The following is a 19,411-nucleotide window of genomic DNA, read 5'->3' as shown; positions in this document are numbered from 1 at the left end:
ATCACCCTCTCTGATGAAGGGTTAGGAAAGCAGAGACAGGCTGGGCTGGTTTTGGGATGCTGTGGGGGGAGGGGACGAGCTGGGCTGGTTTTATGATGCAGTAGGGGGAGGGGAAGAACTGGGCTGGAAGCACTCGATGAAGGGTCTAGGCCCGAAACGTCAGCTTTTGTGCTCCTGAGACGCTGCTTGGCCTGCTGTGTTCATCCAGCTCCACACTTTGTTATCTACAGTGTCAGTTTAACTCATTATTTCTTAAGGACAGCAAAGGGGCTCTAACCTGTGTCTGTATGGGGGAGTGCGCATGTGTGTGTGTGTGTGTGTGTGTGTGTGTGTGTAAGTGTGTACGTGTGTGTGTATGTGTAAGTGTGTCAATGTGCAATTTGTGTGTGGGCATGTCCATGTGCATGCATGTGTGTCTGTGTGAGTGTGTATGTGTACTTGTAGGCTGCATACTTGATATTGCATATTTATTATCTTTCTCACCATTTGCATGTAATAAATTCAATTCATTCAATGAAACTTGCAATTGGCTCCTAACTGCTACATTAAAATAAAACTTAACTGAGAAAAGATATAACCATAAACGTCAGTTGCAACCCAATAGTATAGGTTGAAAGAAGGCGTGCTGATTCACCCATCCTCACCTGAGCACTTCTTTTGAAAGAGCTTCACAAACTTACGGTGACAAACCTTTGGGGATTTAGGAATAGAGGACAGGGTCACAACATCACTAAGATTGCACCCCACGCTGGCACTGAGGCCCAGGCAGCAAAATCTGATACATGGAGCGTAAATGTGATATTTAGGCAATAACCTGGCTTGAACCTTTCAGGTCTTTAATCAAATACTATCCAGGTACATGTAGCTGCTTGTAAGTTAGCAAGGATGAAATAACTAGCTTTCCTTCTCCCTCTTAGGCTACTTTTATGTCTGTAACAAACTGCGGTGTCTGAAGTAATATGAATGCATGTTAGGTATAGGATGTTTAAATATATCCAACAGCTCACCCATGGTTCTTACACAAGGACAATGACATGAAATGTTAACTCTGTCTTCTTCTTGCAGGTGCTGCCTGACCAGCAGTATTTTGTTAAATTTCAGATCTTCTCAGGAATTACTCACAGTGAATAAGAGACTATTGGGTAATAAGAATTCGAGGGTCTTATTGCATGCAATGTCCAATGAATTGTAGGGTCAAAGGGAAAATTTGGTAAAATGTGCATATGAGACATTCTTCAACACACTTCAACTTTTTGTTTGATTTTTGATAACTAAGTAACACATTCTTCAAAATGATAGTGGGTTACAGATCATTCTGACACGCATGTTATAGTGTAGAGCTGTGGCAGTTGTTACAACTTTTTTCTATCATATGGCTGGCCAGGAATCTCTTCCATTCTTGACGCCTGGCTTTCAGTGTTGTATGGAATTGAAGATTGATAATCAACCTGTTTTTTCACGTTACATATGTCAATTTTTTGTCCTATTGAGGTACTGCGGCAGCAGATTCCAGAAATGAAAGCCAATACACTGATATGTCAATCCACTTAGAGGGAACATTGGTCATGAATATACTTGTATTAGCCATCAAGTCCTGGGTTGGGACTCGAAACTAAAGCTCCTGACTCAGAGGCAGGCACATAGCTACATAAGCTCCCTACATTAACAGTAATTAGACATTATTCGAGAAACGTCTCACAAACAGCATATTTGAAAACTTCAGGTCAACAATATAAATGGAAATGGATAAGCATACTTTTCTATCCATTGAGTTTGTCAGCTGTCATTTTACACCTGAGAACAGGTGATGTGCAGTTGAAAATCTCAGGAAAATTTATATCTTTTTTTTAATTATACAATGAAAAGAAAGTGAAGAGTGTGGTTGAACAGACATACCTCAGAATACATATTCCCTAGAATATACATGTACATATTCCCTAGAAATCCAAAGCCTAAGCCATTGAAAAAAGGCCAATAACAGTCTTGACATTATAAATGGGCCACAGAGTAAACAAAATGAAAATATGCTTGATGTATTCTTCCCATAGATGCTGCCAGAATTGAATTTCACCAGAAATTTCTGTCTGTTTCAGATCCCCAGCATCCTGCAGATCTTTGCTTTATTATATTATTATGGAATGAAGAACACCTCAGTATCGAAAGGACGTATTAGCCACAGGAAATGCACAAAGTAATTTCACCCAGGGCTTGTGTCAAGGATGGGAAACTATAATTGTTGAGGAAACACTTGAAACGTAAGCCTCAATTTTGAAATTCTTCTCCTTATTTCCAAATCCCCCCCTGGCCATACCACTCCATTATCGCAGTCCTACTCCCATCCATGATATCTCTGCACAGTTTCAACTCTGGCCTCACTAGCATCCCCAACTTAGGGGCCTGGATAATCCCAGCTCCAATAAAACCCAAGAAGCTCAACACCATCCAGGTCAAAGCAGTCAGTTTGATCAGTACTCCTATCACTATCTTAAACATTCATTCCATCCACCAACAGTGCGGCAGCAGTGTGTACCATCTACAGGATGTACTGCAGTAACTCATGAAGGCCCCCCTCTGGTGGCTGTGCCTTCAGCAGCTTAAGCCCGAATCTCTGGAATTCCCTCCTTAAACCTTCTTCCCTTTGTGAATTTCTCTCCTTTTATGGGCTTCCTTCAAAACCTACCTGGCTTATTATCATCTGTCCTGTTACCTCCTTATGTGGCTTGGAGTCACATTTTATTTCTTTAAAACACCTTTGAATTTTTTGTTTGGATTGTGGTAAAGCCAATACATAAATATAAGCTGTTGTTGCACTTAATGGATCCAGAAATTTGTTATTTACGCTAGAACAGAGGTGGAGATTTGATGAAGAATTTCAATGGATTGCACTGGGAGAAAATATTTGCTCAGATTAGTTGATCTGTATCTGTGCAAAATTTATTAAATGGTCCCAAATTTATTAGTCCAGCCTATCTTAGAGGCCTACAAAAATCATGACATCTGATTTTTAAAATCGTTTTCAGGTATCAAAGTTAAAGCCCAGAAACTTGTATTAGATAGTGTACACATCAGGAAGGCAGTAGACAAAAAGCACATGTGGAATGTTTATGTTCTAGTTGGATGTAAACCAGTGCACACAATTGTAACCTAATAACAATATGTAAGAGCACGGACAATTTCTCAACATAAACTCCGCTGTTATGTGGTGGATCCTAGAATAATAGGGAACAAATGTAATGTTCCTTCAGATCCAATCTCATAAAAGTCTTCATCACATATCATCTGAAAATGACAACAGAGCTAAAAATATTATGCCACAGGGTGGGAAGGTAGTTTTACAACTCTCAAAAAAGTACAATCTAATGAATTCAGTGAATTGAATTCAAAAATTCAGTCTCCAATTTCAGTCTGTGGCACATTAAGCATTCCAGCTGTGTATCTGAGGTCAGGTAGAGTTTTGAGTGAACTACACAGCCTTGCTATTTATGGGCATCTTTTAGTTTCCAGATACTACAGTGTGATAGGCCATATAAACTGTGGCAATGCCTTTGAATCTGACCTCTGTATCTCTCCGACGTGCCTTCTGCTGGAACTGAAGAATTTCCTTTTCAATTTGTTGGATCCGGTTCATTCGCATCTGTCAGAAAGAAAAAAGCAGAAAGCAAAGAGCTTGTTTCTTCAGTACGCCAAAGGTCATAGACCAGAGAGTTGGTTGTTGCTATCTACAGTTAGAATTGGCACATCAGCTGCAAATACATGTAACAGTCAAAGCTCAGATTCATTATGTGTTGCTATCCTGTGCTTCTGAACATTCAACCACATTGGGAGATGTTGGCTACAAAGTAACATTAAGGATAACCGTGAAGCCACATAAATACCGTGGTTACAAGAAGAGGTCAGAGATTGGAAATTCTGTGTTATGCAATTCACCTCCTGACTCCCCAAACCCTGTCTACCATCTACAAGGCTCAAGTTAAGAGTGTAATGGAATATTTCCTACTTGCCTGGATAATCCCAGCTCCAATAAAACTCAAGGAGCCTGGCACCATTCAGGTCAAAGCAGTCAGCTTGATCAGTACTCCAACTGCTCCCACTCTCTCCACCAGCAGTGTGACAGCAGTGTGTATCATTTACAAGGTAACTCATCAAGGTTCCCTTGACCTCCCAGAGGGACGAGGACAGCATTTGTAATCACATCCACACCTTCAAGCTCCTCTCTGAGTTGCACACCACCCTGAATTAAAACTCCATTGCCATTCCTTCACTTTTGTTAAGTTGAAAACCTGCAACTCTTAACAGAACTGTGGGCATTCGCCTACACACATGGGTTCAGTGGTTCGAGTCAGCAGCTCACCTTCTTCTCAAAGGCAATTAGGGATGAGCAACGCTCAAATCCCAGGAATAAATTTAAAAATACAGCGTGGATAGGAAGCCTTTCATGCCATCACTATTCCCAGACTGAATGTATAACTAACACCTGTCACTTCCCCACCAATCCAATAATTCACTGTTTAAGTCACTGGGTTAATTTTCTTTGTGGAGCTGGAGTACCACAGCAGGTCAGGCACCATCAGAGGAGCAGGAAAGCTGACATTTTGGGACCCTTCTTCAGAAATATTTCTTTTCTGAAGAAGGGTCCCGACCCAAAATGTCAGCTTTCCTGCTCCTCTGATGGTGCCTGACCTGCTGTGTTCCTCCAGCTCCACACTGTGTTATCTCTGACTCCAGCATCAGCAGTTCTTACTATCTCTGATTTTCTTTGTGTTTTGGAACTATTCCCACTCACATCAGTTACATTGAATTCCTCACTAGGGATTCTATGAACTCTACAAACTCACTGCACGTTGTAAGAGAAATCGCGATGTTTTATTAATTGGGAGACATTGCTTCACTTTCAGTCTTGAGAAACTTCTTAAACACATTCGTTTACTCAGGTCAGTTTCTTTTATTCACTCATGGGACGTGGGCATTGCCATCCCTAATTGTCCAGAGGGCAGTTACAGTCAACCACATTGTTGTGGGTCTGGAGTCACATGTAGGCCACACCAGGTAAGGATGGCAGTTTCCTTCCTTAAAGGATATTAGTGAACCAGATGAGTTTTTCCAACAATTGACAATGGTTTCATGGTCACTGTTAGACTCCTAACTAAGGTTTTTTTTTATTGAATTCAAATTCCATCATCTGCCTAGCTGGGATTCAAAACGGATCCCCAGAATATTTCCTTGGTCTCTGGATTTACAGACAAGTGATATTTCTGTGAAATATACCATCTTCTACAACTTCTGCCTCACCTCTAATGAACAGGCCAATATAGTGACATCAAAAGGAGTTCCCAAGATCATTCCCTCATATAGATTTCTCTCTGCATTGTCCTCCACAGCCAACAAATTTTTAATACCTCTTGGTTAATTTTCCTCAGTCCTCCAAGAATGGGGTAAAAGAAACATCGGTCCTTGCTGGGCAGAACCCCAATGTGGGGTAATCCAGGAGCAACCCCACACCAGCCTCACAGCACAACGCCAATAAGTGCATTTAGGATTTTCCCCATTCCGCATGGAATTATCCACACCAACTACAGTGGTATCAAAACCACAAAATATCCCAGAGGTCACTCTTATTCTGGAGCAGGGTTTCATGAAAGACGGGATAAGTGGATAATGCGCCTAACAACAGGACTAGCCTGTCTTAACATTTGGATTTCCATGAAATGCAGCTGATCTCGGATTGGAATATGACTATGTATAATCTTCATGTAAATACTGACTTTGGGTAGATGGAGAGTATTTCAGAAGAGTCAGGTGCTAGGGTAGAGGACACATCTTCGGCAAGGGCACAAAGCTGGGAAGGCTATGATTTTACTTGTTAGATTTGTTGATATAGTTGAAAAGTGTCTTTATCTTTCCAAACAGATACAAATTGAGTTCAGGATTTTTAATGGACAATTGACGTTCCTTTCAACAATGTAAATTAATTCTACAAGTTTTGGGTTGCAATGTTTGCAGTTTTAATTATTAACTAAGGCTGAAGAGTCAATTACCATATTCTTGAGCCAGATGAAAGCTGACTGTTTACTGAAGGCAGACTCTTCCTGTGAGAGACAGCTCCTGTGCGATCTTATAGACCCTCAGCAAGTAATGGCCAGAAGAAAACAGCCAGTAAGACTAGCGACTAAAACATAATGATCTGGCTTGTCCTGTATACTTCAGACTGGAGCTCCAATATGACCAGTATGTTCATTTTCAAGTATTACTGTTTATTTTTCCCTCTGAACATCCAACCATTTCACAGAGGTGTAACAGCACAGAGGTGGCCATTTGGCCCATGGTACCTGCACTGTTTAAACTAGCAGATGAAATATGATGCATTAATGGCCCATGATTTCCCAGCTGATCAATCCCATGAGCACTGCTTACCACCAGGAGTATAGATTTGAGATCTTATTTAGTTTTCTGTTAGTAGACACAGAACTTCCAACAGTGAGTTAGCAACAGTTTAAGATGAGAGGTGTTCAAATGAAACTATGCTACGATAGGGTAAAAAAACTTCTATGAAATGAACTACTACTTCACACTTGGTGAAAACCCTCTTTACAGTTTTAGTATAATTCCATTGTGATTCTATTGTTTATCTGCAGTTCAGCTTCATTTTGATCTTAGCAATGGTCTGAATCTCTGGCATTGCACATTTGCTTGGTAAAGTTCACTAAGATTTTACATAGAGTGAACCTGCAGCTGTCTGCTGTGCTCACAATCTCAATTGGTGCTGTGGTTCCTTTAGGTATGTTAGTTTCGCTAGTTAGACATTGACTTTATGAAACTCAGGCAAGATCCTTTAATGAACTACAAGAAGCTCAGTAGGTCTGGCAGTATCTGAACAAAAAGCAGAGTTAACATTTTGAGTCCTGGGACTCTTCTTCAGAACTGAAGGTCCTGAGGAACAGTCACTGGACCTGAAATATCAACTCTGCTTTCGCTCCACAGATGCTGCCAGATCTGCCAAGTTTCTCCAGCAAATTCTGATTTATTTGTTTCGGATTACCAGCATCCATAATTCTTTAATTTCTCAAATGTTCCACCGTACTCTTATTTGAGCATTATCAAATGGTTCATTCTTTTGAGAGCCATAAACCAGACCTACAGGCAATGAAGGAGGCAAAATCCAAGGGCTGAGGGTGTGATGGAAGAATGGGATGGCTCGGAACATGAGCTCACTTGGAAAACTGCATTCCCAGAGGATGTCCCTAGATCCCAAATACTCCAGAAGTTTCAGAAGGCAAGTGAGGGCAGGGGGAGCTGGGGGAAACAGCTCATCTCCAATTAACATCCTGTTAAACTCCTCAAGGTGCATGCCAGGTGGGTCAAGAGGTGATTCTCCCATTTGAAGCTGCAAAGTCCAACAGCCCAGTGCAGATGAGTGCACAGCTGCCAGGCTCAATGTGGGAAGCTGCAAAAGGTTCCTTTTTTGGAAACAGAAAAGTTTCAATATCCAGAGTTTCACTGCAAGATTGGTTGCAATACTGTTTGCCAGGTAGGTTAGCTAATTCTCTGAGTACAGAGGCTCCTGGCCCTCTGAATTTCTGCCTTTTCTCATGCCCCCACAATAATGGAAATCTGAGTCCGTGTCTCAAAAGTATCAACAACTTATGCACAATATCTTCTGCTTTTCTCTAGTCCCCCAGTCTATTGATACCAGTCGGCAGAATGTGCTCTAGAGTGATAAAAATGCATCGTTTCATCATTTGTAGATGGCCTGGTCACACATCATACTCAGACAACGGAGCTCAATAATCCAGTGTCTCAGTTCCATTTTAACCAATGGCTGGGAGGATAGTGGAGTTCATATAAGGGCTATGTTACTGCCAGTAAGTTTTCATTATCAACTACAAATCCTTTCTTAAGATGTATTAGTCATAACCTTTCTGAGCTCTAAAGATGCAGGGATTTATTGATTTTCTTTCACGGAATATAAGTACTGCTGGCCAGGGGAGCCACCAGAAGCTGCCCTTGTGAAGGTGAACAGCTGCAGTTCACAATGTGCATGTAAACCCACAGTGCGATAAGGAAGGGAGTTCAAGCAAGTTAAAGCATATAGTTCCAAGTGCGGCTCAGAGGGGAATTTGAAATTATTGGTGTTCTCATGCATTCGCTGCCCTTGTCCTTTTCGGTGTTAGAATGCCATGGGTTTGGGAGGTGCTGTTTGAACGAATCTTTAAGAGTTGCTGCAGTGCATCTTGTGGATGATACACACAGCTGTGTGTTGGTGGTGGAGACAGTGAATGTTAAAGGTGGTTGAAGTGGTGCTGGTGAAGAGGCCTGCTTCGTCCTGGACGGTGATCAGCTTCTTGAGTGTTACAGTTGCACTCATCCAACCATTTATGTAAAAAATTTGGATGAGAATATTAAAGGCTTGGTTAGTAAGTTTGTAGATGACACCAGTATTGGTGATCTAGTGAAGACCTTTATCTAAGGATACGCTGAGATCTTCAGCGACTGGGCCAGTACATTTGCCACATTTAAAAGACATTTGGACAGGTACAGGGATAGGAAAGGTTTAGAGGCATATAGACTAAATAAAGGCAAATGGCATACTATTTGAAGACCAAGGAACTAACATGAGATATGGTTAAAATCAACCTCTAACTAATACTATCCAGTCTTTGTCTCATTGTCATTTTTGGGATGGTGTAAGTACACATCAAATGCAGTTGTGTATGTGACAGTCAAAGAAATTGTAGTGCCTGATCACAAAGCAGGCAAAAAGTTACCTAAATTACTGATAATAAAATAGTTACTTTGGGCAAGGAGTTTAATAATATTAGTTCTTTTTATCATTACTGAAACACTGAAAGCTAATTATTGATTAAACAACCTGGCATAGCCTATGACAATTTTTTGAAGGGGCTCACTAGATTGTCCACACTGGTGGAAAACTCTATGAACCCCGCCTTATTTGCGTAATCTTATTTATTACTCCACGCTCCCTCCCACCCCCGCAAGACACTTTCTTAGACTGTCATGGCCTGATCCTTGATATTGAAGCTGCCATTATAGCATTGAATCATAGAAATCTATTGCGCCGAAGGACACCATTCAGCCCATCCTATCCATGTTGTATCCAACCAAATCCCAATTTCCAGTTCTTGGTCTTGGTCTGTAGCCATGTGTATTTTAAATTATATGATTGTTTCCGCTTTCCCAACATCTGCAGAAGTTCGATGTTTCCACTATGTCCCCTTCAAAACCCCTCCTATCTTTTACTTGACCCATTATTGCAATGATAATGTATCTAGTATGTTCCATGGAGTTGCTTACTGCATTACTGCATTAATATAGTCATTCATCCGAACACCTTAAATTGGTGTAAGCACAAACAATGACTTCCCATCTTGGATTTTTTTTTAATCTTGCCTGTTGTGGTTGGCTATTGTTGGCATCATAGTCCAAGAATATTTAAACGTGATAGAGAAGGAGATGGAGAAGGAGAAGGGGAAGGGGAAAGAGATGGAGCAAGTGATGGAGAAGGAGAAGGGGAAGGACATGGATAAGAGGAAGGGGAATGGGATGGAGAAGGAGAAGGAGAAGGGGAAGGGGAAGGAGATGGAGAAGGAGATAGAGATAGAATGTTGTGAGTTAATTAGAATATTTTCAGTTGTGTAATTTGACATTTCCCTGGACCCCATCAGTTATTTTCACAAATTACAAAAACAAGATAAATTCAAACACTTGGAATGAACCTGACCAATGAATTTAATTTACATTTAACACTCTAAGTGGAAGCAAAAATTATACACTTGGATTAAATTTTCACTTTGTGTCTACAGCCTCCTCAGATGAGGAAACAGGATTTTCCAATCTCTTTAAGGTCATACAGTGCCTGCAGCTAATGCCTTGTCAAATGCATTCAGTTTGTACAAATGAACATACAGTGGGTGCACCGATTTAAATCATTAAACCTTAAGAGTAATTCTTGACCTTACATCAAATTTCATCACAATTCCCGATTCCAGCTGAGTTTTAACTGTGACAGAAAAATAGATGTTGTTCTCTTTTCTCTAAGTTACAAAGTCTGCAGTCTGCAAGAAAGGTACACTCTCCTCATAAAGTCATCATGTGAACAGCCAACTCAAAACACCCATCTATTAGCAATAAGGGATGCTATAGCCTCATGGTGCTATTGCTAGACTATTAATCCTGAAACTCAGCTAATGTTCTGGGGAGAGAGATAATGGGAACTGCAGATGCTGGAGATTCCAAGATAATAAAATGTGAGGCTGGATGAACACAGCAGGCCAAGCAGCATCTCAGGAGCACAAAAGCTGACGTTTCGGGCCTAGACCCTTCATCAGAGAGGATGTTCTGGGGAACTGGGTTTCAATCCTGCCACAACAGAAGATGGAATTTGAATTCATTAAAAATATCTGCAATTAAGAATCTACTGACAACCAAGAAACCACTGCCAATTGTTGCAAAAACCTGGTTCACTAATGTCCATTAAGGAAGGAAACCTGCCATCCTTACCTGGTTTGGTCTACATGTGACTCCAGACCCACAGCAATGTGGTTTACTCTCAACTGTCCACTGAAATGGCCAAGCCAGTCAGTCACTCAGTTGTATCACCTGCTATGATGTCTCAACAAAGAATGAAACTGGATCATCTAGCATCAGCCTAGGCCCCAGAAATGACAATAGCAGAAACAGCCCCATCAACCCTGCAAAGTCCTCCTTACTAACATCTGGGGGCAACGGTCAAAATTGGGAGAGTTGTTTCACAGACTAGTCAAACAATAGTCATACTCATAGAAACTTTCTTGACAATATTCCAGACGTCCACCATATCTGGATGTGTCCCACCAGCAGGTGGAGGCACATTTGGGAGGGAGTTGCCCTGGGAGTCTTATCTTTCACTCTGGACCCCACAAGGTCTCAAGGCTTTGAAGATGGTGGACAGGCTTTGTCTCATGGTCTCATGGTCAAGGAAACCTGTTGCTGATCAACATATACCGTCCTCCCTCTGCTGATGAACCTGTACTCCTCCATGTTGAACAATACTTGGAGGAAGCATAGAGTGGCAAGGGTGTAGAATGTACTGTAGGTGGGGGATTTCAATGTCCATCACCATCAGCAGCAATGCTGATCAAGCTGGTCAGGTCCTAAAGGACATAACTACTAGACTGGGTCTATGGCAGGTACTAAGGAAACCAACAAAAAGGAAAAACACAGTTGATTTCATCCTTGCCGGATGCATCTTCCCGTGACAGTATCAGTAAGAGCGACCAATGCACAGTCCTTGTAGAGACAAAGTCCTGCCTTCACATTGAGAACATCATCCATCATGTCATGTTACACTATCACCAAACTAAATAGGATAGGCTTTGAACAGATCAAGCAAGTCAACACTGGGCCTCCATGAGACGTTGTGAGCCATCAGCAGCAGCAGAATTGTACTCCAGCACAATCTGTAACCTCACAGCCGACATATCCCCCCTTCAACCATTACCATCAGGCCAGGGAATCAACCTTGGTTCAATGGAGAGTGCAGGGGGGAGAGCCGGGGCAGCACCAGGCAGAGCTGAAGATGAGGTATGAACCTGGTGAAGCCACCAAACTTGTGTGTCAAGCAGCATAAGCAGCAAGTGAGAGACCTAGACACAGCAGTGCAAAAGAGAAGGCTGACTTCAAGTAGCCCTGGCAAAACTGGAATTAATGGGTTTCAGGGGTCAAAGTGTCCATTGGTTGAAGACATAACTAGCACAAAGGAAAATGGTACTGGTTGTTGGAGGTCAGTCATCTAACTGCAGGACCTTTCTGCAGGAGTTCCTCAGCCTAACCATCTTCATCTGCTTCATCAATGACCTTCCCTCATCACAAGGTCAGAAATGGGGATGTTCGCCGATGATTGCACAATGTTCAGCACCATTTGCAACTCTTCATATATTGAAACAGTCCATGTTTAACTGCAACAAGATGTAGACAGTATCCAGGCTTGAGCTGACAAGTTGCATGTAACATTCACACCTCACAAATGCTAGGCAATGACCATCACTGAAAGACACAAAGCAACCACAGTTCCTTGACATTCAATGATGTTACTATCACTGAATCCTCCACTATCAATATCCTGGGGGATACCACTGACCAGAAACTCATCTGGACTTGTCATATAAATATTGTGGCTACAAGAACATGTCAGAGGTCAGGAATACTGCAGTGAGTAAGTCACCTTCTGACTCCACAAAGCCCGTCCAACATCTTCAAAGCACAATCAGAAAATAATGGAATACTCCCCAGTTGGCTGGAAGGGTGCGGCTCCAATAACATTCAAGAAGCTTGATACCATCCAGAACAAAGCAGCCTGCTTGATTGGTAGCACATCCACGAGTCCCTCCATCACTGATGTTCAGTCGCAGCAGTGTGTACTATCTGCAAGATGCACTGCAGAAATTCACCAAGGCTCCTTAGACAGCACCTCCCGAATCCATGAACACAACCAGCCAGAAGGATAAGGACAGCAGATCCATGAGAACTCCATCGCCTGCAAGGTCCCCTCCAAACCACTCAACATCCTGACATGGAAAATACTGCTGTTCCTTCACTGTCACTGGGTCAACATTCTTTAATTCCCTCCCTAATGGCATTGGAGGTCAACCCATAGCACGTGGACTGTGGTGGTTCAACAAGGCAGCCCAGCACCACCTTCTCAAGGGCAACCAGGGATGGGCAAGAAATGTTGGACTGGCCAACAAAACCCACACCCCACGAGTGAATAAAAACCGTCAAAGTCCAAGGGAGACGTGGGACGGCTGTCTCATTAGCAAGAGCCAACAATTGTTTTTTACCCTAAGGGTCAGCATAACTAAGGTGGTGGGGCAAAGTCAAGAAGGCAGCAGCTTCATTGTCGCCTCAGACAGTGTGGGAAATAAAGCTGTGCCACTGGCATCACACTGCAGCGACAGTGTGGGAAATAAAGCTGTGCCACTGGCATCACACTGCAGCGACAGTGTGGGAAATAAAGCTGCACCACTGGCATCACACTGCAGCGACAGTGTGGGAAATAAAGCTGCACCACTGGCATCACACTGCAGCGACAGTGTGGGAATTAAAGCTGTACCACTGGCATCACACTGCAGCGACAGTGTGGGAATTGAAGCTGCACCACTGGCATCACACTGCAGCGACAGTGTGGGAATTAAAGCTGTACCACTGGCATCACACTGCAGCGACAGTGTGGGAATTGAAGCTGCACCACTGGCATCACACTGCAACGACAGTGTGGGAATTAAAGCTGTACCACTGGCATCACACTGCAGCGACAGTGTGGGAAATAAAGCTGTACCACTGGCATCACACTGCAACGACAGTGTGGGAATTAAAGCTGTACCACTGGCATCACACTGCAGCGACAGTGTGGGAATTAAAGCTGTACCACTGGCATCACACTGCAGCGACAGTGTGGGAAATAAAGCTGCACCCGCTGACATCACACTGCAGCGACAGTGTGGGAATTGAAGCTGTGCCACTGGCATCACACGGCAACGACAGTGTGGGAATTGAAGCTGTGCCACTGGCATCACACGGCAGCGACAGTGTGGGAATTGAAGCTGTGCCACTGGCATCACACTGCAGCGACAGTGTGGGAATTAAAGCTGTACCACTGGCATCACACTGCAACGACAGTGTGGGAAATAAAGCTGTGCCACTGGCATCACACTGCAGCGACAGTGTGGGAAATAAAGCTGTACCACTGGCATCACACTGCAACGACAGTGTGGGAAATAAAGCTGCACCCGCTGACATCACACTGCAGCGACAGTGTGGGAATTGAAGCTGAGCCACTGGCATCACACGGCAGCGACAGTGTGGGAATTGAAGCTGTGCCACTGGCATCACACGGCAGCGACAGTGTGGGAATTGAAGCTGTGCCACTGGCATCACACTGCAGCGACAGTGTGGGAATTGAAGCTGTGCCACTGGCATCACACGGCAGCGACAGTGTGGGAATTGAAGCTGTGCCACTGGCATCACACGGCAGCGACAGTGTGTGAATTGAAGCTGTGCCACTGGCATCACACGGCAGCGACAGTGTGGGAATTGAAGCTGCACCCGCTGACATCACACTGCAGCGACAGTGTGGGAATTGAAGCTGTGCCACTGGCATCACACGGCAGCGACAGTGTGGGAAATAAAGCTGCACCCGCTGACATCACACTGCAGCGACAGTGTGGGAATTAAAGCTGTACCACTGGCATCACACTGCGGCGACCGTGTGGGAATTGAAGCTGTGCCACTGGCATCACACTGCAGCGACAGTGTGGGAATTGAAGCTGTGCCACTGGCATCACACTGCAGCGACAGTGTGGGAATTGAAGCTGTGCCACTGGCATCACACGGCAGCGACAGTGTGGGAATTGAAGCTGTGCCACTGGCATCACACTGCAACGACAGTGTGGGAATTAAAGCTGTACCACTGGCATCACACTGCAGCGACAGTGTGGGAATTGAAGCTGCACCACTGGCATCACACTGCAGCGACAGTGTGGGAATTGAAGCTGTACCACTGGCATCATACTGCAGCGACAGTGTGGGAAATAAAGCTGCACCCGCTGACATCACACTGCAGCGACAGTGTGGGAAATAAAGCTGCACCACTGGCATCACACTGCAACGACAGTGTGGGAAATAAAGCTGTGCCACTGGCATCACACGGCAGCGACAGTGTGGGAAATAAAGCTGTACCACTGGCATCACACTGCAGCGACAGTGTGGGAATTAAAGCTGTACCACTGGCATCACACTGCAGCGACAGTGTGGGAAATAAAGCTGTACCACTGGCATCACACTGCAACGACAGTGTGGGAATTAAAGCTGTACCACTGGCATCACACTGCAGCGACAGTGTGGGAATTAAAGCTGTACCACTGGCATCACACTGCAGCGACAGTGTGGGAAATAAAGCTGCACCCGCTGACATCACACTGCAGCGACAGTGTGGGAATTGAAGCTGTGCCACTGGCATCACACGGCAGCGACAGTGTGGGAATTGAAGCTGTGCCACTGGCATCACACGGCAGCGACAGTGTGGGAATTGAAGCTGTGCCACTGGCATCACACTGCAGCGACAGTGTGGGAATTGAAGCTGTGCCACTGGCATCACACGGCAGCGACAGTGTGGGAATTGAAGCTGTGCCACTGGCATCACACGGCAGCGACAGTGTGGGAATTGAAGCTGTGCCACTGGCATCACACGGCAGCGACAGTGTGGGAATTGAAGCTGCGCCCGCTGACATCACACTGCAGCGACAGTGTGGGAATTGAAGCTGTGCCACTGGCATCACACGGCAGCGACAGTGTGGGAAATAAAGCTGCACCCGCTGACATCACACTGCAGCGACAGTGTGGGAATTAAAGCTGTACCACTGGCATCACACTGCGGCGACCGTGTGGGAATTGAAGCTGTGCCACTGGCATCACACTGCAGCGAAAGTGTGGGAATTGAAGCTGTGCCACTGGCATCACACTGCAGCGACAGTGTGGGAATTGAAGCTGTGCCACTGGCATCACACGGCAGCGACAGTGTGGGAATTGAAGCTGCACCCGCTGACATCACACTGCAACGACAGTGTGGGAATTAAAGCTGTACCACTGGCATCACACTGCGGCGACCGTGTGGGAATTGAAGCTGTGCCACTGGCATCACACTGCAGCGACAGTGTGGGAATTGAAGCTGTGCCACTGGCATCACACTGCAGCGACAGTGTGGGAATTAAAGCTGCACCCGCTGACATCACACTGCAGCGACAGTGTGGGAATTGAAGCTGTGCCACTGGCATCACACTGCAGCGACAGTGTGGGAATTAAAGCTGCACCCGCTGACATCACACTGCAGCGACAGTGTGGGAATTGAAGCTGTACCACTGGCATCACACTGCAGCGACAGTGTGGGAATTGAAGCTGTGCCACTGGCATCACACTGCAGCGACAGTGTGGGAATTAAAACTGCACCCGCTGACATCACACTGCAGCGACAGTGTGGGAATTAAAGCTGCACCCGCTGACATCACACTGCAGCGACAGTGTGGGAATTGAAGCTGTGCCACTGGCATCACACTGCAGCGACAGTGTGGGAATTAAAGCTGCACCAGCTGACATCACACTGCAGCGACAGTGTGGGAATTGAAGCTGTACCACTGGCATCACACTGCAGCGACAGCGTGGGAAATAAAGCTGTACCACTGGCATCACACTGCAGCGACAGTGTGGGAATTAAAGCTGTACCGCTGGCATCACACTGCGGCGACCGTGTGGGAATTGAAGCTGTGCCACTGGCATCACACTGCAGCGACAGTGTGGGAATTGAAGCTGTGCCACTGGCATCACACTGCAGCGACAGTGTGGGAATTAAAGCTGCGCCACTGGCATCACACTGCAGCGACAGTGTGGGAATTGAAGCTGTACCACTGGCATCACACTGCAGCGACAGTGTGGGAATTGAAGCTGCGCCACTGGCATCACACTGCAGCGACAGTGTGGGAATTGAAGCTGTGCCACTGGCATCACACTGCAGCGACAGTGTGGGAATTAAAGCTGTACCGCTGGCATCACACTGCGGCGACCATGTGGGAATTGAAGCTGTGCCACTGGCATCACACTGCGGCGACCATGTGGGAATTGAAGCTGTACCGCTGGCATCACACTGCAGCGACAGTGTGGGAATTAAAGCTGTACCGCTGGCATCACACTGCGGCGACCATGTGGGAATTGAAGCTGTGCCACTGGCATCACACTGCAGCGACAGTGTGGGAATTAAAGCTGTACCGCTGGCATCACACTGCAGCGACAGTGTGGGAATTAAAGCTGTGCCACTGGCATCACACTGCAGCGACCGTGTGGGAATTGAAGCTGTGCCACTGGCATCATACTACAGAAACAGTGTGGGAATTAAAGCTGTACCACTGGCATCACACTGCAGCGACAGTGTGGGAATTAAAGCTGTAGCACTGGCATCACACTGCGGCGACCGTGTGGGAATTGAAGCTGTGCCACTGGCATCACACTGCAGCGACAGTGTGGGAATTGAAGCTGTACCACTGGCATCACATGGCAGCGACAGTGTGGGAATTGAAGCTGTGCCACTGGCATCATACTGCAGCGACAGTGTGGGAATTGAAGCTGTACCACTGGCATCACACTGCAGCGACAGTGTGGGAATTAAAGCTGTACCACTGGCATCACACTGCGGCGACCGTGTGGGAATTGAAGCTGTGCCACTGGCATCACACTGCAGCGACAGTGTGGGAATTAAAGCTGTACCACTGGCATCACACTGCGGCGACAGTGTGGGAATTAAAGCTGTACCACTGGCATCACACTGCGGCGACCGTGTGGGAATTGAAGCTGTGCCACTGGCATCACACTGCAGCGACAGTGTGGGAATTGAAGCTGTACCACTGGCATCACACTGCAGCGACAGTGTGGGAATTGAAGCTGCGCCACTGGCATCACACTGCAGCGACAGTGTGGGAATTAAAACTGTACCGCTGGCATCACACTGCAGCGACAGTGTGGGAATTAAAGCTGTACCGCTGGCATCACACTGCGGCGACCATGTGGGAATTGAAGCTGTGCCACTGGCATCACACTGCAGCGACAGTGTGGGAATTAAAGCTGTACCGCTGGCATCACACTGCAGCGACAGTGTGGGAATTAAAGCTGTGCCACTGGCATCACACTGCAGCGACCGTGTGGGAATTGAAGCTGTGCCACTGGCATCATACTACAGAAACAGTGTGGGAATTAAAGCTGTACCACTGGCATCACACTGCAGCGACAGTGTGGGAATTAAAGCTGTAGCACTGGCATCACACTGCGGCGACCGTGTGGGAATTGAAGCTGTGCCACTGGCATCACACTGCAGCGACAGTGTGGGAATTGAAGCTGTACCACTGGCATCACATGGCAGCGACAGTGTGGGAATTGAAGCTGTGCCACTGGCATCATACTGCAGCGACAGTGTGGGAATTGAAGCTGTACCACTGGCATCACACTGCAGCGACAGTGTGGGAATTAAAGCTGTACCACTGGCATCACACTGCGGCGACCGTGTGGGAATTGAAGCTGTGCCACTGGCATCACACTGCAGCGACAGTGTGGGAATTAAAGCTGTACCACTGGCATCACACTGCGGCGACAGTGTGGGAATTGAAGCTGTACCACTGGCATCACACGGCAGCAACAGTGTGGGAATTGAAGCTGTGCCACTGGCATCATACTGCAGAAACAGTGTGGGAATTGAAGCTGTACCACTGGCATCACACTGCAGCGACAGTGTGGGAATTAAAGCTGTACCACTGGCATCACACTGCGGCGACAGTGTGGGAATTGAAGCTGTACCACTGGCATCACACGGCAGCAACAGTGTGGGAATTGAAGCTGTGCCACTGGCATCATACTGCAGAAACAGTGTGGGAATTGAAGCTGTGCCACTGGCATCACACTGCAGCGACAGTGTGGGAATTAAAGCTGTACCACTGGCATCACACTGCGGCGACAGTGTGGGAATTGAAGCTGTACCACTGGCATCACACTGCAGCGACAGTGTGGGAATTGAAGCTGTACCACTGGCATCACACTGCAGCGACAGTGTGGGAATTGAAGCTGTACCACTGGCATCACACGGCAGCAACAGTGTGGGAATTGAAGCTGTGCCACTGGCATCATACTGCAGAAACAGTGTGGGAATTGAAGCTGTACCACTGGCATCACACTGCAGCGACAGTGTGGGAATTAAAGCTGTACCACTGGCATCACACTGCGGCGACAGTGTGGGAATTGAAGCTGTACCACTGGCATCACACGGCAGCAACAGTGTGGGAATTGAAGCTGTGCCACTGGCATCATACTGCAGAAACAGTGTGGGAATTGAAGCTGTGCCACTGGCATCACACTGCAGCGACAGTGTGGGAATTAAAGCTGTACCACTGGCATCACACTGCGGCGACAGTGTGGGAATTGAAGCTGTACCACTGGCATCACACTGCAGCGACAGTGTGGGAATTGAAGCTGTGCCACTGGCATCATACTGCAGAAACAGTGCGGGAATTGAGGCTGTACCACTGGCATCACACTGCGGCGACAGTGTGGGAATTGAAGCTGTACCACTGGCATCACACTGCAGCACAAACCAGCAGTCAAGCCAACTGAGCTAAGCAGCTCCCCACACACAGTTTCTCAGACAGCGAAGCCAATTCAGTGGCACTCCAGAGTTTGTCAAAATATTTTCTAGGCAACAATATTTGCTCTTTGCTGAAACATGAGAACTGAATCCATCTCAAAACTGATTTCTGCATCCCTCAAATTCTGGCCTCCAGTTTCCATCATTAGTGCCTGTTCCTTCAGTTACCAAAACACAATGGTCCCT

General features: G+C 46.0%; 1 protein-coding gene across 3 annotated transcripts in view; it reads right to left on the bottom strand.

The window, feature by feature from the left end:
* apc2 (APC regulator of WNT signaling pathway 2) overlaps positions 1-19,411 on the bottom strand; it is a 206,655-nt gene that overhangs the window by 75,832 nt on the left and 111,412 nt on the right. For all 3 annotated transcript variants that reach the window (XM_048560209.2, XM_059638527.1, XM_048560210.2), the window contains one exon: positions 3,557-3,634. In XM_048560209.2, coding sequence (XP_048416166.2) covers positions 3,557-3,634 — 78 coding nt within the window. The remainder of the gene's footprint in view (positions 1-3,556; positions 3,635-19,411) is intronic.

The sequence above is a fragment of the Stegostoma tigrinum genome, chromosome 30 (assembly GCF_030684315.1).
Source record: "Stegostoma tigrinum isolate sSteTig4 chromosome 30, sSteTig4.hap1, whole genome shotgun sequence".
NCBI lineage: Eukaryota > Metazoa > Chordata > Chondrichthyes > Orectolobiformes > Stegostomatidae > Stegostoma > Stegostoma tigrinum.
The sequence above is the reverse complement of the archived record's forward strand: the minus strand, read 5'-3'. Positions and strand labels throughout refer to the sequence as shown.